Raw genomic sequence first — 23,939 nt, 5'->3', positions numbered from 1 at the left:
TTTGGAGTGACGTGGAGAGACATGCATGTTTTACGCGCTGAGCCGTGCCACTGGCTCGCTGTGGTCTGTGGATGTCTATAACGCGCTCCTTATCCAAAGGGATGGATTCATGGATCAGGCCTTGATGAAGCAGATCATTTCACCATGGTGAAACTGGCCAATCCCTTGTACACAGAGTGGATTCTTGAGGCTGTTCAGAAGATCAAGCGGCAGAAGCAGCGACCCTCGGAAGAGCGGATATGCCACGCCGTGTCCACGTCTCACGGACTGGACAAGGACAGTGTTCTGCAGCAGCTGGATCTGGCTGTGAAAGATGGATCCATTCTTAAGGTCACTAGCAAAGGATGTGCTTCGTACAAAGACCCAGATAACCCTGGGCGGATCGCGCCGGTCAGGCCGGGAGGGCTTTTGTCCCCGGGGGCGGGATGTGTGTTGCCGGCCGGAGACCTCCGGCATGTGGACTGGAATAGGGTGCTGAGGCGGGCTATCGAGGGTCTCGCCGTTCCTGCTGGTTCTTCTCTGAGAAACATTGAGCGTTTCCTGAGGCGTCAGAGTGACCTGGTTAACGTTGTAGCGAACCCAAAATTCCAGCAGAGGCTGAGACTGGCAGCCAAACGGGCAGTGAATACCGGAAGGCTGCTGAAGGATGGGCCACTGTACCGGGTCAGTAACGGACAAATGGGAGGAAGGGAGTCCATAAGGAGTGCAGGGCCTTTTACCCTTGACCTTCCACCTGTAACACTTCTCCCACACGAGAAAGATCAGGTATGTCTTTACTCTGTGTTGAATGTGTGATGTCACTGCTTTATCAGCTCACTCTCCTGCTTTCTAACATCAAACACATCACAGCTCCCCCACAGACCACACACACAGTGCGTTCAGGCCACACCCCTATAGTTGTGTTCTCCATCATCTGTCTGTGGCCATGGCTTATTACTGAAATTGTTTTATATTTTGCTTTGAATAGAATGACTTTGTGTTGGAACCATCCTTTGAAGTCAGGTTAGTTTAGAGGGGTAAAAAAAGAGTTTTGCGTGGTGTGTGGGTGTTGAATCTACGTGCTGGGTTGTTGTAGAGTTTCATATTGGGGGAGAGAGATGCGTTAGGTCCAGAACACTGTAAGAATCTTCAGTCTGTTTGAACATGTAAATAACCCTCTCTTTAAACCCCTAGCAGACTCACATGGCTTTGAACGTCTGCGTATATGAACACCAAGTCCTGTGTGGAGTGTTGACTTAAATTAATCAGAGATGACTGAAGACAGGCTGGCATGAATGTGACTTGTTTGTTTAAGAGCTTATTCTCAGCAAAATAAAACACTGAATGCAGGACTTAATGAAATAATCTAGGTTAATGGCGTTAAGGCACTTCCCAGGCCCGTGCTGACACCTGCGTGTTCCGCCTTTCTCAAGTCTGTGGTAAGAGTCTGTGTGTTAGTTGCTGCTGCTTTGATGGAAGCCTAGGATCATTCTAGCCTAATATTAAGCCTTTGTTTATAATATAATCGTCTCTCCTTGACATATCACAGATAGTTTGGCTTGCTCCTTTGGTGAAGATGTGGTGCAGCTGAGAGTTGAGTGGATAAAGTGGTGTTGTTTTGCCTGGGTCATTTCTGCATGTTTGATTTACAGCTGGGGGATCCTTACACTCTGACCGGTACACGTCTGATTGTCCAGAAAAGTCACTGCTGTTCTAAAAGGAAACATGAGATTTGAAGAGTCCCAGTCTGCACTTGCTTTTCAGTGGTCACTTCAGCTCCGTATAGTTTGGCTGTTAGTGCTAACAAAGGCAGGCCATTTGGTAATCAAATCCTGGAGCACATTCCCCTGTCCCCTCTTTATTGAGTTGCTCGTGGAAAAGCAAAAAGCTTTTGGTTTCCAGGCGCGGGGGCTTGACTGTTGCTAAGCGATGCATTTCATTGACACTGGGACGTGGTAGCATGGTGCCAGTCTTTCTCACAGTCAGGGAAAAGCTCCGCCGTCTCGCAGATGGTTGAGGCTGCTCGCCGCGGTGGGCTGGGTGCTGATTAGCTCAATGCGTTAAAAAGAGCCCTTTGTTGTTAATTGTGTGCTTGGGGACTGGTCAGTGTGCAGCTGCTCTTCGCCTCTTTAGCGTATTCTGCTAGAGGTTAGTGCAGGAGAATAGAGAAGGCCAGGCCCCCGGTGCTTTGTCTCTCTCTCTCTCTCTCTCTGGAGATCAGATTTTCATGTGTTAGAGCGCTGAGCCCCGTATCATGGTCAGCTTTCTGCATGCTGCTGTTTTTATATTTAAAGTTAGTATCAGTGTCTGTGGTGGACACACAAAATCAAACATGCTTTACATCTGTTTGTACATTTCATTTCTGCTTAGTTACTTTGGCCAGTCTGGGAAATGCTTGGGAAGAAAATAGGAAAAACCCTAAACATTTGGGCTTTAAACTGTTCTTTTTTTTCCCTAAATGTCTTGAGGAATATTTCATATGGGTACAGTGCTGTAAGGACCTGGCTGTTGCTGACATGAGAACATTGTGTGCTGGTTGAGAAGTGACAAGTTGCTAAAATGTGGCAGCTCTGTTGTTTGTATAGATTTGGCCATCAAACATTGTGACGCCCAGACGTCTCCTCTAGAACAGGACTGATCTGTGTTTGAAGGGCTTCCTAAACATGTTAGGAAATGCTGCCGTATGTACAGACTAAATTCATGGAGGGAAAATGAGTGGAGACTGAAGAGTGGGTAAAGTCAGATGAGCTTTTCTGTTTTGAACAGCCTCAGCTCCTGGGCTGATACACCTAGTGCTCTGTTCTCCTACGGTGTGTTGTGAGAAGCCAGAGGATGCTGTTGTAATTCACCATGTAAAGCATTAATGAGTGGAGTGTGGGGGCTCTGGCCTCTGCTCTCACTGTGTGTTTTAGTTGAGGGGGTGCTGGGCACCTGGAACCACTCCGCAGTTACCTCAACAACTTTACAGCTTTAACCTTTTCCCAAACCCACGATGCAGGCTCTCTGTCTGATGTCCTTATGCCTGACAACGTGGACTGTTACTAATGCCAGTAGCATTGCTTCATATCGTATGTGATTTGTCTTTTTTGATATTTGGATATCTTTCTTGATCTAAGCAACCACTTCCAGTAAGATGAACATGGTTCACTCCTCACTAACATCTGTTCATGTGCCATTTATGGATTCTCCAAACCTTTACAGTTGCCTCCACACGCCATTCCTTCACAGGCTGTCTCATGACCTTTAGCTATGTTTACATGGACCCTAATATTCCAATAATATTTGGAATGATAGCCCAATCAGAATAAAAATGCCTCATGTAACCGTTTCAGTCGGAACAGACTGGCCCAATCCGGCTCGATCAGAGAGAATTTTCAATCGATTTGCGAGGGATGATGTAAACCTTTGATAATCCGTTCAATAGGAAATTATTAGCGCCTAATAACCATGTAAACGCTTAATCCGATCGTTTCTCTCTGGTTGGAATAAAGATATTTTTTCTGTGCATGTATGCCCCACGTGGGAGTAACATTAGGTTATGAATGCATTTCCGGAAGGGACAGAATATGGTGCAGAGCGTGCTGAGGATAAAAACTTTCAATCAAAAGTCATATGCTCATTAAATGCTTTGGGCATGTAAACACACATCAGATCACTTTATTTAGCATCCATGTAAACAGTTAAGTTGGAATCTGTGATCAGAATGATTTCAGACGGGTTGAAGAACTATTGTCCGTGAAACCGTGGCTATTGTCTTGGACATGCATGCTTGCCCATGGAGAGCCCTGTCTTTTTAAAAAATAAAAACTGTTCCTTCTAAAGGGCAAAACCAGATTCATGCATTGGGACAGATAGACCTGAGTGCTGGGAAGAGCCTTTTTGCATTCAGTCATGTGCCGTGATTAATCAGGGCAGAGGCTTAAGACCGGCTGTAAAGCCCTTTTTGCACAGTCAGACTGGGGGAGTCTGTTATTGATGGACTAACTGGATTTCAACTTGTAAACAGGAACAGCTGTCAGTAAATATTATGGTGCAGAATTCTTTCTAATGTCCTCGTTAGATGGAGGTGAGGTTTAGCTATGATGGACTCAGCTGCGAGAAAGGCAGCCTTGCCCTTAAAGAGAAGTAAAATGTGATCCCGTGTTTTCAGGTATTGACTGAAGTTGTCTAATGTGACATGGGCAGTTCAGTGATGAGTGTATGCAGAATGACTAGGGGCCTGGTCGTTCCCAGTACTGGTCTGATGACCAGGAAGTCCAGGGCGGCGTTTGTGTTTTCTTCTAGTACGCTGACTACGCTGCGTCAGATGATCGAGGACTGTAACGATTGGTTTAAGGGCCTTTAAGAATCACCTGAGTCACATGATCAGGGACTTTAACGATTGGTTTAAGGGCCTTTAAGAATCACCTGAGTCCCCGGAGACTGTGCTGTGGTCGCTGTGTGAAAAACTGAACCACCTGTCTGAAGGTATCGGGGGCTTTGACTGATGAAGTTGAAGCTGATGAGTGCTGCAGACTGGAGAGAGGGCGTGATTGGACAGTTCCTCTGCCTGTCTGGCACGGATGCTGGAATGGTAATGCAATAACCTTGCCATCCTCATTAAGTCCTGCGGCTTTGGGAGCCTCAGAGAGCTAATGGAGATGATGGAAAATATAACAGGACAAGTCAGGGGTCAGTGAGAGAGTGGCTCTGTTTCACATTCCTCCCTCACAGTCAACCACAAGCCTTTGCCTGCAAAAGCAAACCCCTATCCTTTCAGCCCATATTCTCTCTCTCTCTCTCTCTCTCTCCTCTCTCTCTCTCTCTCTCTCTCTCTCTCTCTCTCTCTCTCTCTCTCTCTCTCTCTCTCTCTCTTTCTCTCTCTGTCTCTCTCTCTCCTCTGGCATTATGAAGACGTCGATGTGAAGTCCATTGGACCAGAACATGTAGGCATAGCTGGAGGGAACACAAGTGCTTGTCAGTAAATACCACTTGCTGTTGCCTGTATCATGCTGTTTTTGTCTGTCACAAGTGGAAAACAAGACGATGGACATGTCTCCAGAGCGCTGTGACTGCAGGTGTACCTGCCAGAGCTCATAGTCACTGATGTGAAGTTAGATAAGCATGTCATTATAAGCCAGTGTAAAGTATGATAACCGTGTCATTATACGCCAGTGTAAAGTATGATAACCTTGTCGTCATACACCAGTGTAAAGTATGATAACCCTGTCATTATACGCCAGTGTAAAGTATGATAACCGTGTCATTATACACCAGTGTAAAGTATGATAACCGTGTCATTATACACCAGTGTAAAGTATGATAACCGTGCCATTATATGCCAGTGTAAAGTAGGATGAGGACGCTGTCTGTGTTGTAGGATGTAGTCTTGCTGACCTGGGGTTGCTTGGTGCTGGATGTTTTATATGAGAGCAAGAATTAGGGAAATTATACAGACTTGAGATGGGTGATGGTATTAATTTATTTATATAGTGAAAAGAGTAAAGTTCTTCATTTATTTATGTATGTAGACTTCTGCTTTTATCATCTAATAATTAGACGCCAAAGATTTCATACATTTTTCTCAGCGTTCAGCATTGTTTCGCTTCGGCCCTGAATCATCAGATAAAATCATACAATGAGGCAGATGTTGGACTCTACAGTCTGCAACCTGAACAGCCAGCTGGGCACCTCTGTAAAACCCAGAGTATGTTGACTCAAAGCAGGGATGTGTTTTGAAGCTCTTGGCAAATGCTGCTCTAATCATTTTGCTGTAGCCTAATTGATGGATTGTCTTGGTAGTGTCTCTGGTTGTGTGTGGTCATTTGGTAATGTTCCAGAAGGACTGAGATAACGTCTTATTCCCAGAAACGGTCGGATGTGCCAAGTGAGATCATTCAGGCCAAAGACTCTGGCGTAAAGGAATCATTCTTTTTCAGAATACAGTTTCATTTTTGCTCTTTCTCCATGTCTGTGTCTGATTACTGCGCTGAAGTCCTGAGTCTTTCCAAATTGATCATGTTGAGTTAACCTCGAAACAATGCCTTGTCCTTGCCTTAAAATGTCTTTTTAAGCAGAATCCTGTCTGTTAACGTTGAATACGAGACCTCCTGTTGAGTTCTCATCAGATCCAGTGTGTAGATGTTGTCTGTGTGGTGACAGAAGAGTCAAACCAGAGGGCGCCCCCTGAAGTTTTCTGCTGGAAATGAATCAATGACAGTGTTTAGAGTCTCCAAGGCATGAGGAGATTTGGTTTCCAGGGGTTGTGTATTTTTTCAGTGCTCTGCATGCAGACAGATGAATGATTTGGGAGGCGTTTGTGTCCGATGTAACGGGCGGGATTCTTTGTATATTTTGGTAACTCTGGTCCCAGGGGAGGGCTCAGCTATTACAGCACTGAAGACTGATCAATTCCCCACAACCACCTCCCCTTTCACATCAGCGAAAGAGAGACTCCTCATTCAGAGCCCATCGATTCAGTCTCTCAATTGCCACTACAATGAAAACCGTGATGTTTATGAATAACCCTTCTGTGGACTGCTGGTCTGCCAGGATGATTAATGGATCTCAGAGGGGATTGATTGCTTGTTGTATGAAACAGCTAGCGTGAGTCTCAACAGGTCTGTGGTGAAACACGTGTGGCGTGGCAAAGGGTGGGCGGGCGGCAGGAAACCAGGCCGCGCCGTGTCTCCTGAGACGTTTTGTGTCGCAAACCTGTCGAATAATGAGTTTGTCAGCACTCTGATGCCCAATCGGCATCTGATTTCTCCAGTTCCCTGATGTAACATGCTGTCTTCTGCTCCCGAGCTCTGATTTCTGTGAAGTTCTGACACCCCGTCTCAGGGGAGTGTTTTCCCCCTTTTTTCCCCCCTTTGTTCCGCAGCGTTGGAGTGCATGCTCAGTTTGCTCTTGGTCAGAGGCTGATGCACAGGGCTGAGTTGTGGTTGTTCTCGAAACTCAAGGGTGTGGTGGTAACACTATCATTCTGGGTGACACTTCCTGCCCTGCGCTGTTGTGTCTGTTTTAGAGATGGGTTTAATAGACTTTGATCTTAAAAACCAGACTCAGACTTTCTCGCTGTCTTGTGTAAGCATGCCGAACTGCACCGTGCCTTCTCCACATCCCCCTGTGAGACAGCGTCCTACTGCAGGATATATCCTTTTGCATCCCATAGCCTGGGGGGTGGACACTCTCTCTGTTCCTCAGTGGAGTCAGCAGTGCCAGCCTTCTTGTTTAGGGATCAGATGTCATCTTTTGACTGTCTAACCCTCTCCACAAGGCAGAGAGAGGCGTTTGCATCCTCCTAGACGGCGACATGCGGGTGTTTGATCCATACAGTGAAATGAAGGCAGGTTTATTTCTGTCTGTTCTTCCTGAACTCTGAAATGACTCTCTTGTAACCAGTTAAGTTTTAATACCCAGCTTTCTGACGGAGAGAGAAACGCAGCTCCAGTGAGATGCCTGTTGTATTACTGTAAGCACTGTGTAGCTTGGTGCTGGGTTATGATGTGAATGAAGTGGTACCCCTCTGTCAGGAGACACTCATACCTGTGCAGGTGTTGCTTTGTCTCATAGATCTAATGTCTGTTCAGAAACATTATTTGTGTGTGAGAGAGAGCGAGAACTATTCTAAAGTCACTGAGGATGTCTGAGAGAGCAAGCCTTTTACATTTTCCCTGTCACTTCGGTCTGTGCTAGACTGGGGTCTGTGGGTTTTTTTGCAGGGCTGTGTTTGTCCCCCACAGGCTGGGTTTCTCAGACCCACTCATCATCATCCTTTTCCACATGCATGTGTGCTAATTGTCTGACCTCCTAAAACCGTAACCTGTGTTAGTGCTAAGGCGGTCTCCCTCTCTGTGTCTGTCCCTCTCTAGCCGCGTGCTGACCCCATACCAATATGCAGCTTCTGTCTGGGCACGAAGGAATCCAACCGGGACAAGAGGCCAGAGGAGCTGCTGTCCTGCGCAGACTGCGGGAGCAGTGGTGAGTTTTCTGTGTTTTCTCCTGTAGAACATAACATGGTGTTAGAACATGCTCCTGACCAACACAGGTCTAACTGCCAAGTCTGTTCATTATGACTTGATAGATCTTATTGTTAGTATGTAAACTTCAAGTGCCTTCTAGAAATTGAAAATTGGAATAGGATAACCATGTTGAAGTTCATCTCATGTGATGTGAGTCAGCTCTGTGGAGTGGTTGTGAAGTGTTAGTCAGCTGTGAGCTGGGGTTTATCAGATGGCAGCTTGTAAAAGAACCGTGTTTAACTGGGAAAGTGAAGTGTGCTGTCTTTTAACTAAGGAAAGTGAAGTGTTCTGTGTTTTAACTGGGCAAAGTGAAGTTTGCTGAAGATGAACAGGCTGTGCTGAGATTGGGAAAAGTCCGATGAGTTGGATCTTTAGACAGAACACGGGTTTCTCTAACCCAGTTCACTATTAGTCCACATCACAGGAAGTTTTGGCCCATTTTCCTGCTATAACTGTATGTTTAGGGAATTCCTCCGTTTCTCTGTACTGCAACCTAATGACTAACAGCTTGGCTGGAGACCTAACGCATTATAGTACGAGTATTGTTATTTATGGGGGTGGAAGGAACATTTTAACAGTTATGTGAAATCTTAAGCGTAATGGAATAGACATCTCTGCTCTACTGTTAAATTCACGGTTGAATTTACTGCACGGTGCGCACACACACATCTGTGAGCCGTAACGTGTCATTTTTCCTCTCCAACATTGTTTGGCTTTTCAGCCTGTTCCTTTTCCCCAGCTCCCATTAAATTACCTGTCCTAATGTTGTAATTTGTTTTGAACAATTATTTTGTAATGCCGCAAGGAACTGTTGTCCCGGTGACGTTTTTTATTGCAGAGTTTGAGGGAGGAAGCCAGAGATGGCTTTCATTAAGGCCTCAGAGAGCAGAGGAAAAATGTGTTCTCTCTGTAAAACACAGCTGGCCAGCAGTTCACAGACACACGGCAGAGCACGCTCTTACATGACTGTAATGGATTGTCTGCCATTACGCTGTGCGCTCAGACCATTTCTGCCTCGTTAAGATTAAATTATCTTTAATTAGCTGCACACAAGTGTTTGATAATACAATAGTTTTAGACACAGATCTTGGAAAGTTTTCACGTATGACTCTCAGCGTTGTTGATACCATATGTAAATATTTAACTTCTCCTCTGTCACTGGGGCCCTCTGCCTCCCCCCCCCCCCCCCCCCCCCCTCTGAATTTTGATCTTAGTGTGAGAACAATGTGGAGAGTTGTCTGGAAACTGATCTGGTAACAGTCTCTTAACATTTTACTCAGATCCAGCCACACTCCTCTGTCTTTTCCTGCTAAAGTAAGAGATTTTCTCACTTTGAGTGCTCCCTTTAATTGGTGTGGAAGTCAAATATCTAAACTACATGTATTTTTGTTTTATTTTTGTCTTGAAGGCCATCCATCGTGTCTGAAATTCTCTGCTGATTTGACTCTGAATGTCAAAGCTCTTCGATGGCAGTGCATTGAATGCAAAACGTGCAGTTCCTGTCAAATTCAAGGCAAAAATGCTGTAAGGACCTTTTTACCAATGCTGTCTGCTTATTACACATCTGTCTTTATCCCCAAGACTGTTAAAACAAACAAACAAAAAATATGTTTGCTAAAACCAAGAGTACATGAGTTGCACTTTTTTGCCTTAACATTTGTGTGAAGGATCTCAAAGCTTAATGGGAATAAGCGTGTTGATGTGAGGGTGACTGTCTTTCTCTTTCTTTTCTCAAAGCTTAATGGGAATAAGCGTGTTGATGTGAGGGTGACTGTCTTTCTCTTTCTTTTCTGTGTCTGTAGGATGAGATGCTGTTCTGTGACTCGTGTGACCGTGGCTTTCACATGGAGTGTTGTGACCCACCCCTCTCCAGAATGCCAAAAGGTAAGCCACGCCTTCTCTCTGTCACTCACCGTAAACCACACCCTCTCCCTCGCAGTCACAGCTCCCCCCTGTGTCACTGTTACTGTCCATCCCAGTCTCGTGTAGCCCAGTGCAAGGCCCCACGGCCGGAGACCAACGGATTGAACATGTTTAGGGCCCAAAATTGATAAACAAGAACATTGAAATCAACTGTATTTCTCTACAAGAGAGCTGAGGCATAGCGTTTCTCAGTCATTTTCAGAAGCATTGTTCTATCAACTTAATCAACTCGGTATGAACGTCTGTTCTCTCTTTCCACCTGTTTCTGTATTTTTGTCTCTCTCTTCATTGGACCTGTCTCAGGATTGTGGATCTGCCAAGTATGTAGGCCAAAGGAGCAGGGGGAGAAAGTATCGTTACACAGAACAGCAGCCCAGATCAAACAACGCTACGCAAAGCCAGGAAGGCCCAGGAAAACTCTCACACGTCCAGTAATGTACGAAGACTCCTCTGATACACAGGCTTTCCCTCTGAGTCTCAGGGCATTGCCCTGTCATGTCTCCTAAACCTTAACTTGACTGACCACTCTGTCCTATTCACTCTGCACAACATCTTCACAGTCTGAGGGTTTTGTGTTCTTTCATCACAGTAACTAATAGTATTAGTAATGCTACTACAGTCTCTTGCTAGCCTTGGGCATTCTGGGCTATTTTTAACTGTCGCCAGCTCTTGTCTGAAGAACTATCTATTTTGTTTCTGGTTTTGTAAATTGTGAGCAGCACAAATGGCTTGTTTGTTTTGTAACTGTTTGACGTTCCTTGTAGGTATGAAAGCAGTGGAGGAGAGGTACGTGATCAGAGAAGCCCCTCTTCGTCTAACGTGCCCCTCCCAGAAAACAGGAGCCCCGTCGACCCCCTCACCTCTACCCCCACCTCTCTCTCATCCCTCCCCAGGCTGCCCCCCTTCAACAAGAAAACCAAAGGCCTCATTGACGGGCTCTCAAAGTTTTTTACGCCGTCTCCCATTGGCCGGCGGCTCCGTGGTGAATCGTCAGATTCCCCGGAGCAGCGCAGGCCGAGGAAAAGGAAGTACAGGAAACGGATCTGCGACCCTAATCCTGGTTTGGCCACACCGGGTACTGGCCAAAGGCTAACGGCCCCGTCCCGTGCGCTTACGACCTCCTCCCCTTCACCGGGACCCAGCCGCCCTTCGCCGAACCCCAGACTCTCACCATCGCCGCCTTCTGCTCATTCCCCGCAGAGCTCGTCGTCCCAGTCCAGCGTCCGCTCGCTCAGCAGCCTGCCCGGCAGTAACCAGCTGAAGGGCTTGTTTGACGGACTCTCTCACATCTACTCTACTCAGGGACAGTCGCGAATAAAGGGACTCCCCAGCTATGCACCGCCGAGGCGGGCACGACGCGGCCGGGACCCCTCCTTTGCACCCAGAGCACCCCTGCAGCTCCACGGCAATGCCACGGCCAAGGGGTTCAATAGCAAGCTGGTGTCTTTCTCCAGTTCGTCACCATCAGGTTGGGTCCCCAAGAGAGGTCGGCCCTTCAAGACCTCCCACCATTTCAAACGACCTCCCTTCTTGAAAAAGCACAGGTTTCTGGGTAGTTATAAGGTCAAGGTGTCCAACCACAAGGGGAACCCCACACTGGGGAAACACAACTCAGCGCTCGGAGTTGAGCCTGATCAGAAACATGGTAAGCAAAGTCCCTCTGTCTCCACAGTGACAGGCCAAAACCACCTTTCCTTCTCCAATCAAAACTTTGTTTGACTTGGCTCATCTGTACAGTATGTCACTGGTGTAACAGTGACTGATTTTCTTATCGCGCTGTGACAGTTTGGCACTACTGCACTGGAGAGGCTTTCTTACATAGCTGCTGTTGGCTAAATTAAAACTGCCCTACCACTGAGGTGCCCAGTCACTGCCTCCCAATCCTTCACCTAAATGATTTTATTGTTTTGGGTTTTTTTTTACTATAGTGACAAACTGGAAACAAAAAAGTCTCCTTGTTTTTACTCTGTCGACCCACTGACCATGCTTGTAACCGTTGCACTGACAGCTTATTTGTCAGAAAAGAGTTTCCCATTTCCTTCTAGTCCCTGCGAAAACGTGCTTTTAAGGTGTTTGAACTCTGAGAGGAAACAGAAATTAGATTTTTCCCCAATAGACTTTCCTTCTTTCTTAGACTTGTGCTTGATACTTCTCACATGTATTTCATCTAAAAAGCATAAATACAGGCTGACGGAGAACGGTCTGACATGTGACTCTTGAGTCCTCTGACCAAATGGACTCGCTTGTCACTCAGTAGTCTTAAGATACAATAAAGAGGGTCTCTCAGCTAGATGGGCTTTCCTTGACTCTAGGTTTTATTCCCTTGCAGAATTGGAGAAGGCATAGACTCATGAACAGGAGCTGGTTTTGTGGTCGATTCAATGTACTTCTGCATCTATTTCAGATGGAAATATTGAACTGTTTCATTGATCCGTAACTCATATTTGAGGCTGTATTGAAGGAGCAGTAGTACTTTGCCGTTTTACTAATTCTGGAGTCGTCATTCTACCGCTGTCCCGCAGCCTTCAGCACGGCGAAAGGTCCGAAGAGAGAGTGCGAAAAACCTGTGGCTCTAGCTGATGACGTTGTAACAGAAGAAGATATGAAGATCTTCAGACAAGTCCAGGAGCTCTCGATACAGGTAAGGACAAACACAGGAAATGCCAGGGCAGCTTTCTCCCACCACTGGCTCCACTCCTGCAACACTTCACAAATTCTCAGTGTGTGCGTGGTCTGACCCTGTTACTCTCCGATTTCAGCAAAACTGTAACAAGTCTGTCTTCTGAAAGTCTTCCTTATAACTTCTTTTTTTTTTTTTTTTAAATCCTAATTTTACGTGGAAATATTGTTTGTTTGGATGACAGGAAACGGGTGTTGGTGGTGAGGCTGATGGAGGACAGCGCCCTGTAGTGATTGAGTTTGGCAGGTTTGAGATCCAGGCATGGTACTCTTCACCTTACCCTCCAGAGTACTCAAGGTACCATTTACACTCCTAAGCTCACTCATTACCACTGCCCCTCGCTGTGTTCAGTTTGTTTGAATGATGGTGCTCTAGGCTGTGCTGGGTTTGTTTGATGTTATATGGTGTGTTATTTTAAACATTGTTAGCAAGTCTTTTCATTCTGTTTTATAGTGAATTTGGCGAGCATAGTCCCATTACTGCCTTTGTCTCTCTTTCCATCAGGTTGTCGAAGCTTTACCTGTGTGAGTTCTGTCTAAAATATATGAAAACCCGGAACATTCTGCAGAGACACTCGGAGAAATGTGGATGGTTTCACCCCCCGGCTAATGAGATTTACAGAAAAGAAAACCTCTCTGTCTTTGAGGTCAGTTCACTCTCTTTAGACACAGTCTGCAGGTGAAAATGACTAGGTCCACATAGTCGTCTCAACAAGTCAGTACTCGCGGTGATACTGTTCTCCTCTGAAAGCCTCCAAGACCATGAGTGACACATTGGTTTGTGTAAATCCAGTAATTTAGAGATTATGTAACAAGTGTTATGAGTCCATTTCATTAGTGCTCTTCAGAGGCTCATGTGTCTACAGTGAACATGTAAATCACAAACTGCTGTGAGTTTATTCACTGTTTTAAGCACAGCCTGTTTAGTCCGGAGAAGTCGAGTCTTTAACCTGCTCTGTGTAATCCACAAGTCTTTAGTGCATCTTACATAACCCACAAGATGAGTCTTTAATGGCATTAAGTAATATGCACAAGCCGAGTTTTTAACCCACTCTGTGTAACCCACACAAAATGAGTCTTCACAAAACATATTTTCACCTAATTGTCAATATAGCTCATGGAGCACATTCAGAAGTTTACCCAAGTATATGATCCTGGTTTTGCGTGAGGGATTTGAGATCATTTGTCTTGTCATATTCAGGTTGATGGAAATGTAAGTCGAATATACTGCCAAAACCTCTGCTTGCTGGCCAAACTTTTCCTGGACCACAAGACGCTTTACTACGATGTGGAGCCTTTTCTTTTCTACATCCTCACCCAGAATGATGAAAAAGGCTGTCATCTTGTTGGCTACTTCTCAAAGGTAACCAGGCAAACTCAAAAGCACCATCATGAAATAATGATAGTCTGTGAAGTAGCTGTCAGAAGCTTTCATTGAGTGGAGTGTAAACACATGTGAGGTTAGCCGTCTGGCACCCTGAGTGTGTTTTTAAGAGAGAAAGGTGTCGTTTTGTTTAAAACAGGGGCAGTACACTGACTTACTCCCTCTCTCTTCCTGCTTCCAGGAAAAGCTGTGTCAGCAGAAGTACAATGTCTCCTGCATCATGATTATGCCTCAGTACCAAAGGCAAGGATTTGGCCGCTTCCTCATTGATTTCAGTAAGTCTCTCTCTCTGTTCTGAAACAATGTAAACTCAGTGATGAAGCCTTTTTGGTTCAGCCAAAGCTCCTGTCCCATGATCTTCTTATGAGAGTTGTCTCCATGTCCACAGCAACACAGTGCTCTGACCAGACAAGTTGGCTTTGACCTGATTCCTGCTAAGAGCTGAATGCATCTGTGTTCTTTGACTGGTCAGCTGTTTGACAGCAGCATTGTGGGTGGATGTGCTGGTGAACAGAGCAACTTATAGACCTAGGCCTTAGATCACCTGCAAAGTGTTAAGCAGTATGGCCACATGCTATGTGTATTTCCTGTAGTTCAAATTTAAGCTAATAATGTCTAAGAAAAAGAAAAATATTTTGCTACTGACATTCAGAGTCTTATTGTAAAAGAAAGGATGATAGTTATGACAGGCAAGTCTACAGCTTCTAAGTATCTATGACTAAAATAATGTAGATTTAACAAGCCAGCGAGAACATGCTCCGGATTTAGTGCCTGTGGAAAGCGTACAGTTGTGGTGCGGTTTGGTGGGTTTGTGTCTGAGCTGGCCTCCCCTGTGGCCACAGTAATGCAGTTGGAATTGTTTTTTATGGTAGTCTGTAATCTTCAAATGAAAATTGCCACTTCCACACTTACACAAACTTTTTTTTTCCTCTTTTGTGTTATTCCCTCTAGGTTACCTGCTGTCCCGACGGGAGGGCCAGGCTGGCTCCCCAGAGAAGCCGCTGTCAGATCTGGGTCGTCTGTCGTACATTGCTTATTGGAAGAGTGTCATTCTGGAATACCTGCACAGGCACCCGGACAAGACCGTCAGCATCCGCGGCATGAGCCGTGCCACGGGCATGTGTCCACACGACATTGCCACTGCTCTCCAGCAGCTCAGCATGATTGATGTGCAGGACGGCAGGTGAGTCGGGCTTCACAGCTGCCTGTCAGTCATCATTCAGCGCAGAAACACTGACAGATTTACACTGTGTGTTTAACGAAGTCCTGCCACTGTACCACACAAGACCTCTAACAGGACTCCACACATTCATGGCTTTCACTTTTGTGTTGTTTCTCGTTCACTGGCCTTTTGTACCCACACTAAACGCCAAAAACAGACGTGATGGTTTGTGTTTATAGGCAAGATTGGCCGTGTTCCTCAGAATTTCCCTGTGCGATCTGTTATTGACTGATGCCTGTTTTCAGTTCACCAAAAGTATGACTGTTTTAGTATGACCACTCTGTCACTCTCTCTCTCTGTGTCAGTAGGTATCGGATTATACGTAGGAACCAGCTGATCCAGAGACACATGGAGAGGCTGAGAACGAAGCCTCGCCAGTATGAGGTTGACCCAGAGTACCTGCGCTGGTCTCCTGTGCTGCCTGTCTGCACCAGTCAGTCCCATGATACTGAGGTAAGGAAAGTTGTCTTACATCACTTCTACAGAGTGAAATGTTTGAGAGAGGCCATAGAATGCCAGCTGAGCCGTTAGGTCATGGTTATCTGAGTTTATCATGTTTTCAACGCCGTTGCAGGATTCTGACAGTTTTTTCTCAGGGCCCCGTCAAGCCCTCATCGTTTCTGACTGCAGATATTTCAGAGGTTGACATGAAAAATGCATGGCTTATTGAGTTAACAGATATTTAATGATGTTTTTTAGTCTGTGTGTTTGCACACCTGATGTGGTTTGAATATGCTGTTGTCAGATTTCGTTGATTTGAGCTGGAGTGTTTCATGGCGGTTCTGTTGACCTTGTAATTAAATAGAGAAAACTGGTTTTGAGAGAACATGGAGGGGGGGGGGGGGGGGGTGTCACACGTCACAAGTGAATGTTTCCTTATCAGCATAGGTCACTCACTCCTCTGCTGCTCTGCATCGCTAGTTTCCAGATGGTGCTTGTGTAAAAACCTGCTAAATTTATCTCTTCATTTGCCTGGGAGTTCACGCTGAGGTTACTGTGAGAGCTGAGAGCTTCTCGAGCGGTTAGCTGAGCTTCCTGAGTGACCCAAATCAAATCACTGCTTTATTATCAGTACAGAATATCCCATGAAATCCAATCTTCTATGGTTGCTTAAAAAACAAATGATCAAGCGGTAATCGAGATGCAATCTCCGCACGGCAGGAACATCGCTACATCAGTGTCAATATCTGAGAGAAGTCTTTTCTCTGCTTGCTCACCGTGCATTGTCTTCACTCAGTGCATTGTCTTCACTCAGTGCATTGCGCTTCTGCACTCTCATGGTGTCTCTTTAAATTACAGGATAAAGACTGCACTGCCTCATCCAGTAAAGATGAACCTGTGAAGTTGTACACAGAGATGGCCTCTAACAGGAGACCTCCACGAACTAAGAGTCAGACGTATAGCAGGTCTCTCGACCCTTTCCCTCCTGCTGGTGTGGAGCAGAACGTAGATGACAGCGAAGACAGCAGCACTGATGAAGAGGAGGAGGATGACGATTCACTCAAACCCCAGGGACTCAAACGAAAGGTAGAACATGTTGGTGACTGGATTCCACTGGATCTGGGAATTTCTTTTAAAGAATTTCTTAAAAATTGCTCTGAAATGCACGTTCCAGTTAAGGACTTTGTCATCAATGAAAGATTACAGACGTCATTTGAGTCAGTCTGTAGAGTTATGTTCTCACAACTTGTTTGTAAAGTAGTAGCTATTTGACTTTTACAGCATTTTGGAATGTGTTCTGATCCCGTATCAAGCCTCAGGCTAAACGTATTGTGTTAATGAACTCACAGCCTTGTCCTGTTCTCTCAAATCAGCCCAAACCGACCCATCAGACTTATACACCAATGGAAATTCTGCAGCACAAGTGATGCTCATGAGTCACAGACCTAAACAGGCCTGAGCAGAGGGAGTTTACTTGTCTGTGCAAGCAGGGTGATATACATAACACTGGACGTGACCACAGAAACCTCAAAGTTCTGATATATGCATCAGTCTCTCTAATTTTAGTTGACATGGCATTGTCAGCAGTCTTGAGCATATTGGTCATACGTAATATGTGACGATACATAACATTCCACAAGGTGTGAGAGACAGTGAGGCAGTTGGGCTTGGAGAATGACTGAGTTCATGTGATGGATCTCACATGGGTCCCCACACTGTTTTCTCGTGTGCTCACACCCTCTCTGTTTGCGAACATGGCTGTTTGTCTGTTGCCATACGCACTTGATTTGATCCCTACCGAGAAAGAGGTTTTTGTGTGTGAGTTCACATCAATGAGAGACTAAAAACAATGTTTGTTGAAAACAGTCCCCTCTTGTGTTCACAAAGTGTAATTGCAGTATTATGTACATTGTTTTCAAAACAAGTATACAATTAAAAAGACAAAAGGAAGTAAACTGTAAAACAAATGCATTTCTCTCCTTCATGCTGCAAAGTTCTGCATGATACTTACGCATTCCCTGGGATTTCCAAGCCCAGAATGCTGGAGCAGTCCATGAACTCCAGTAGGAAGCCTGTGGTCAGAGTGATCCTGCAGACTCTCATTTTGGGGTTTGGAAAAGGCAAAAATCCCTAAATGACTGGCCTGTGGCTCAGGCCCTGGGCTGGGAATGATGGGCTCATGAAAAAGACCATTCACAATGCGGTCACATCTCCCTTTGTTTAGGCTAGGCTCTGATTGGATCTGCCTCCAGACCACAGAGTCTCTTATTAGAGGGCAACGGGGCCAGTGTGAAATCAGTGCTGCTCTCCCACTAAAACAATTGTTGTGTTTAACAAGCTTTGACATATTTCAACTGTTTCACAAACTTTGTCAATTCAAGGTCATAGTGCACACAGAATGCGTGGGAACTCATCTGATCCAGTAAATATAACAGCAAAACTTCTCATGATGGGCCTCTCACTGCAGCTAAATATTTCTTATAGTAAGACACTGAACTTCTCTGCTTTTCCAGAGAGCGCCTTCCCTACGACGGAAGAGAGCCCGGAGAAGACAACGCATCAACAGCAGCGTAACCACAGAGACAATCTCAGAGAGGACAGAGGTGCTGGATGAACCTTTTGAGAATTCTGATGTTGAGAGCCCTTTGCCACGGGTAGCACGCTCACACAGGATTGTGGACAGTGAGGATGAGGAGATGATGAAGACTCTTGGACAGAAAGAAAAGGGGCATAGAGAAAACAATCAGTCAGATCGTCACAGGGATCAAGAGAGAGCACAAGGTAACTTTTCTGGGCATTTTTTGTGTTTTTAAAACCATTTTAATTTATACACAATGAGTGACCTTTATATGAATTAATGTCACATTGGTCCCCATAATGGAAAAAAATTTTCATCTTTCATTAATTTTTTATCGTTGGTTTTGTAGATGCACTGAAAAAAGACAATCCTCGGCCAGTCAGGCGAAAGAAAGGTTGGCCCAAAGGGGTGAAGCGTGGACCTCCAAAATGGAGACTGAAGAGAGAGAGGAAGCTGGGCTTTAAACTCAATCTCTACACACCACCAGAGACTCCCATGGTCAGTGTAGAGCAGGAGCTAGAAGAGGAGTGTGTTAAGAGCCCTGTCTTGGACCAGGAGGATAGTGAGTCCTCTAAAGAGCGCGAGGCTGCAGATCATGGGCTTGACACTCTGCCCCCTGAGGCCTGTAGCCCTGAGCACTGCATTACACTGGAGGACAAGCCTCCAAACAAACCTGACCATGAAGAAGATTCAAATCCCAGTCAGGAAATGACACCTGATCCCACAGAACACAGCCACGATTCCCCTGAGGGCTCCACCGAACAGCAGAAACCACTGCAGTCAGAGGAGCGAGCATGCAGAGCTGGGATGGTGGAACGGGAGGACGAAGAGGAGGATGAGGAGGAACCTCAGCCTGTGCGTGTGGACGATCATGATGCAGATGATGAAGACGACGGTCATGCGGAATCCTCTGAACAGAAGAAAGAGGATGGTGGATTGGCTCCAGAGAAAGCGCCTCCTGATCCCTCTGAGCAGACAGTAAACCTCAGCAATAATGTGGAGGAGCAGAGTCCTGAGGATGCTCCTCTACACTGCGTTGGAGACACTGGATCAGACAGAGGCCTTGCTAGTGTGGATGTCCATCCTAACACCATGGACTCTGACCATCAGCCTGATTCTGAATCAGATGAGGAGGACAACAATCAGCACTCTGACCAAAAGGACATGGGTCCCTTGACTCCATCCATGAAAGAGGACCATGGGATTTGCCCTGAGATTGATATGGAGACTGCACAGGCAGTTCAGTCCCTCACACAGGAGACTGAGCAGGACAGGCACTTCCAGGACTGTGTGGAGACTCAGGAGGCCTGCCGCAGCCTGCAGAGGTATGTCCAAGTTGACCAAAGTCCTCAAATGACCCCAATGGATGAGTGCCAGCAGTCAGACCACAGCAGCCCACTGTCCTCTGCCCACTCCCACCCAAGCCAGTCTGTGCGGTCTGTCAGTAGTCCTGCCGTCTCCATCCTGGAGAACAGCTACACACAGATCAGCCCGGATCAGGGCGCCATCTCTGTTCACTCACTCCACAACAACATGGAGACCAGTCCCATGATGGATGTTCCCTCGGTCTCTGATCATTCCCAACAGGTGGTGGACAGTGGTTTCAGTGACCTGGGGAGTATTGAAAGCACCACAGAGAACTATGAAAACCCCAGCAGCTATGACTCCACGCTGGGCGGCAGCATTTGCGGCACGGGAGCTGGTGCAGGCACCTCCTCTCAGAGCAGCTGTTCCTATGGCAACATCTCTTCCGGCAGCGGGCACGGGCAGAGCAGCTGTGCGGTGTCCCAGCAGATGGCCGGGCCTGTGGTGAACAGCACTGCCGTCTGCAGCATGCTCCAGCAGAACAGCATGAGTTCCCCACAGGGATGTGGAGTTAAGTCCCCACAAGGCTGTGTCAGTGACAGGCAGGCCAATCATGGACACCACCACAACCATCACCAGCACCACACACATCAACACCAACACCATCAGCACCAGCAGCCACTATCTCACTGCTCCATGTCGGCAAGCTTCCCCCCGTCCATGCAGCTGCCCGACATCCCAGAGTCCAGTAACCCCTCCACCAACCTGGGACTGTATGAGAGAATGGGGCAGGGCGAGTATGGGGGAGGACACTATCCACATTCTTCAGCTACATTTAGCCTAGCCAAGCTCCAACAGCTAACCAACACACTTATGGACCCTCATTCTCTTCCCTTCAGCCACTCTGCGTCTCACCCAATCACATCCTATGCAAGTAACTCTGGCTCACTATCCTCACAGCTTGGTCCTCACAACCCCACTCTGGTGTCTCTGTCCCAACCTCCACATTCAGTCACAGGTGGAGGTCCTCAGACCCAGGCCACCATGACTCCACCGCCTAACATGACTCCTCCACCCGTGATGCTGCAGCGCAACATGGCTACATCAAACATGAGCCTTCCTCCTTCCCAGAGACTACAGACACAACTGGCTCCCAAAAACCACCACCACTCTGTCTCCATGTGCTCCAAATCAGCATCACTGCCTCCTCATCACCACCAGCAGCAGATCTACAGCCGCACAGCCCAGACTGTGGCCATGCAGGGCCCGGCCAGGACGCTGGCCATGCCGACACGCATGAACATGGGTGTAAACCTCATGCCTGCTCCCACCTATAACGTCAACTCTGTGAACATGGCTCCTCTTAACGCCATGAACACATACAGGGTCACGCAGCCCATGATGAACAGCAGTTACCACGGCAACCCTGCTTACATGAACCAGACTCCACAGTACTCTATGCAGATGGGCATGATGGGATCCCAGCCGTATCCACAGCAACCCATGCAGGCTCCTCCCCATGGCAATATGATGTACAGTCCAGCAGGTCACCATGGTTACGTGAACACTGGCATGTCAAAGCAGCCTATCAATGGGCCTTATATGAGACGATGATGCAACGACCCGCAGACTGACACGGTCGAACAACCAACCAGACGACTTGCTCAGTTCCTCTATGGTTTTGTTTGACTTTGTTGTTGATTATAATGCTTTTGTGGATTTGGAGTTTTTTATTTGTTTGTTTTATTTGGGGTGGGGGCCCAGCACTTGGTAAAAAATGCAAAAAACATTTTGTGTTATGGCAAAATTTTAGCCGTTTCCTTTTTTTCCTGTTTAAGGGAAGCCTTACATGATCAGAGCATCTGTAACATATGTGTGTGATTTTCGCTGATGCGTTTTTTTTAGTTTTGCGGAGTGTGCGGTTTTCATCTGGACAGTTGCTTGTGCCTGCGGTGGATGTTTTTCGACATAAGAGCCTTGTTCATGTACCCAATTAGCAATCACAAGGTTATGTCTCCAAGTCTGCACGTATGCCTTCATACTGTTTAAATTATTGTAAATGAACTTTTATATTTTTTTATCTGTAAAGTGACACTTAGCATGCTACAGCGTCTTTGTTTGTGACAGTGCATCAAAGTAGTACTGTATAGTGTTGTGCTTAATAGCAAGCAATTTTATATTAAATGTTTGCCTTGGTTAGATTTCCCTCTTATGGAAGGAAAAATTCAACTATATTTTTGTTAATTCTGACACTGTAAAAAGTTGGAAACTTGTGTCATTTCGGGTATTTAGCTTGAAAAGTTCTATTGCTAACTGTGTACAATTTGTTACTTTTTAACAAGTTTCTTTACCTGAGGCAGCTTTCCGTTTTTATATAAATGCAAAGCAATTTCTGTCAAACTAAAACAAGTGTCAGTATTTGTATGTGTACTATTATAAAAAAAAAAAAAGTGAGAGAGAATCATTTCACCAGGCAGAGTTCCAAAATTATAACGAATACCAATTTTCTCCAAAGTCTGTCTTTTATGAAAATGCCTTTTAACGCAACATTTTCATTCCGTCTCTAGATTTTTTAAATCTTTATAAAACATCTGATTTATATTTTACTGATATGTAGAACAGTAGCCTTGTTAATAGAAAAAGCAGCGGGCATGTATAAAAGAAGAGGAGAACTGTATTTGTGTGTTTGTATAGCTAATTTTGTAGCCTTTGTACTTGTACAGAATGGCAGTTTGATGCGAGACGGCGATTCAGACTGTAGCATTTAACAGCAAAACAGTCCTGTATTTATGACTTACCCTTTTAGTCACTCACTTAAATGCTGTACATTTTAGCAGAAAAATAAATTATGATGAGCCACTGACAGAAAAAAAAAAAAAAGTGTGGGTTTTGTTTGGATTGTTGTCATGCACTCTTGACCTCTGACCCTTTTTTCCTTGACCTTTGACATTGATGCTGGGTACTCCAGGTGGTGGTCCTCATGGTCGTCAGACTCATGAATCTAAGCTCAGGCTCTGTTCTCGTTCATGTGTTTCGCTCTGCCGTTTCTGAATCTGTTCCGCACTAATCGACTGTAGACACAAAACATACATTAAAATCAAATCAAAAATGATCAGTCAAACATTTCACGATGTTGACAAGTATTGCAGACACCTGACAAAACTATGTGGACTCCCGTGTTTGTTCACTGAGGGCCTTCTCTTCAGGTCTGGCTGTGAGCCGCTGTTCCTGCAGCTGGATGTCCAGGCTCCTCAGCTGTTTCAAAAACCCTCTGTTTGGAAGAATGCATCTCTGGGCCTTCACATGTTCTATGGCATCAACAACAGTCATTTTCTCATAAATCATTAAATAAGCCAGAAACAGAGTCGCAGATCGGCTTCGCCCCATGACACAGTGCACCAAGAGTTTGTCTGGGGAAAAAAAAAAAAATCAAATCAGAAAATGTTTATTTTATTTTGTTCTGGAAACAAACTAGCAGGTTTTTCTGATTCGAAAATAGAAACCAACAGGAACAGAATTGTTAATGAACAGAAATTAAATAGAAAATGACTGTTTATACAGCATTGCTCACTAATTAAATCAGGTGAGCTTAGATTCTGTGAGACGCTGGGGTGATGACAACCTGAACAGGGGCAGTATAACAAAGCAGAGACTTCACTAAGAATTGGGTAAGAGGTGAACGAACCAACTGCTCCCAGTTCATCTGTTTGCTGCTGTCACACTGGAATGATGGGGAATGCTTTTCTCCTGACACAGTCGCTCAGAGTTGTTGCCTGGCTCTTGTTTAGAGACTGAACCTGCTGTGTTTTTTTCTCTACTCACTCTCTGGTTTGCTGAGTGCTTGGTCAATAAACTGAGCTGTCGGGTAGAAAAACTCTGAGAGGTTGAAGGTAGGAACATCCTCTGCCTCTACTCCATAGTAAACAATGTTCATGTCCCGGTAATAATCCGGCCCCGTGGCAACGCTGTTCCATTTTCCCTCCGCAGCGTTTAGAATGTGCGTCACTCCCATCTTCTCCAGGTTGTGGCGCTCCAGGGCTGCCTTCCTGTGTGACATGTGACATATAAACTTTGTAAGACAGATCTTTTCTTTATTTTCTGGATTGCAGAGATCCAGATCCTGTGTGAAGATGTTGCTCTTTGTGCTGTTGCTGACACGGAAATATTGACTGTTTTTCTTTGTAATCATATCTCTGTTTTCATTGTACTGAATGTAGACTGTAAGGTAAACTTACTACGTTCTCAAACTTACTCATCTCCAATGAGGACCCTTGGCCACACTTCATTAACATGTGTGTACTGTGCTCCCGCGCCCGTCCAGAAGAGCTTTTCGAGGTCAAACGCCCCAGGTGTGACATAATCACTGTTTGGGTCACTCTGAACTGGAGTGTAAGCATTTTTAATGTTTGTCTTACTTGATTTCAT

General features: G+C 45.7%; 2 protein-coding genes across 2 annotated transcripts; one reads left to right on the top strand and one right to left on the bottom strand.

Annotated features, from left to right (window-relative positions):
* Positions 1–21,440, top strand: kat6b (K(lysine) acetyltransferase 6B). Its single transcript, XM_030771311.1, has 16 exons — positions 1–765; positions 7,833–7,941; positions 9,391–9,506; positions 9,785–9,866; positions 10,209–10,402; positions 10,692–11,550; positions 12,428–12,546; positions 12,770–12,882; positions 13,090–13,231; positions 13,786–13,947; positions 14,150–14,243; positions 14,920–15,151; positions 15,499–15,643; positions 16,490–16,717; positions 18,145–18,412; positions 18,559–21,440. Exons 1-16 carry the CDS (start codon positions 145–147, stop codon positions 21,126–21,128), a joined length of 6,054 nt encoding a protein of 2,017 aa, XP_030627171.1. The 5' UTR covers positions 1–144; the 3' UTR covers positions 21,129–21,440.
* Positions 21,441–22,676: 1,236 nt separating this feature from the next.
* On the bottom strand, positions 22,677–23,939 carry LOC115810520 (dual specificity phosphatase DUPD1-like). The gene is made up of 3 exons (XM_030772452.1): positions 23,767–23,939; positions 23,337–23,560; positions 22,677–22,924 (listed from the first exon to the last, which is right to left on the bottom strand). Exons 1-3 carry the CDS (start codon positions 23,937–23,939, stop codon positions 22,677–22,679), a joined length of 645 nt encoding a protein of 214 aa, XP_030628312.1.

Source organism: Chanos chanos, chromosome 4 (genome assembly GCF_902362185.1).
Source record: "Chanos chanos chromosome 4, fChaCha1.1, whole genome shotgun sequence".
In the NCBI taxonomy this organism is placed as follows: domain Eukaryota; kingdom Metazoa; phylum Chordata; class Actinopteri; order Gonorynchiformes; family Chanidae; genus Chanos; species Chanos chanos.
This window is presented reverse-complemented; position numbering and strand designations above follow the sequence as displayed.

Bases quoted from the DNA above. Each gene is read 5' to 3' on its own strand.
- kat6b (XM_030771311.1), top strand. From the start codon at position 145: ATGGTGAAACTGGCCAATCCCTTGTACACAGAGTGGATTCTTGAGGCT. The intron at 12,547-12,769 runs GTAAGGACAAAC...TTTGGATGACAG, and splicing joins TCCAGGAGCTCTCGATACAG to GAAACGGGTGTTGGTGGTGA. The intron at 18,413-18,558 runs GTAACTTTTCTG...TTGGTTTTGTAG, and splicing joins GGATCAAGAGAGAGCACAAG to ATGCACTGAAAAAAGACAAT.
- LOC115810520 (XM_030772452.1), bottom strand. From the start codon at position 23,939: ATGAAATCAAGTAAGACAAACATTAAAAATGCTTACACTCCAGTTCAG. The intron at 23,561-23,766 runs GTAAGTTTGAGA...CATGTCACACAG, and splicing joins AGGGTCCTCATTGGAGATGA to GAAGGCAGCCCTGGAGCGCC. The intron at 22,925-23,336 runs GTGAGTAGAGAA...TTTTTTCCCCAG, and splicing joins AGCACTCAGCAAACCAGAGA to ACAAACTCTTGGTGCACTGT.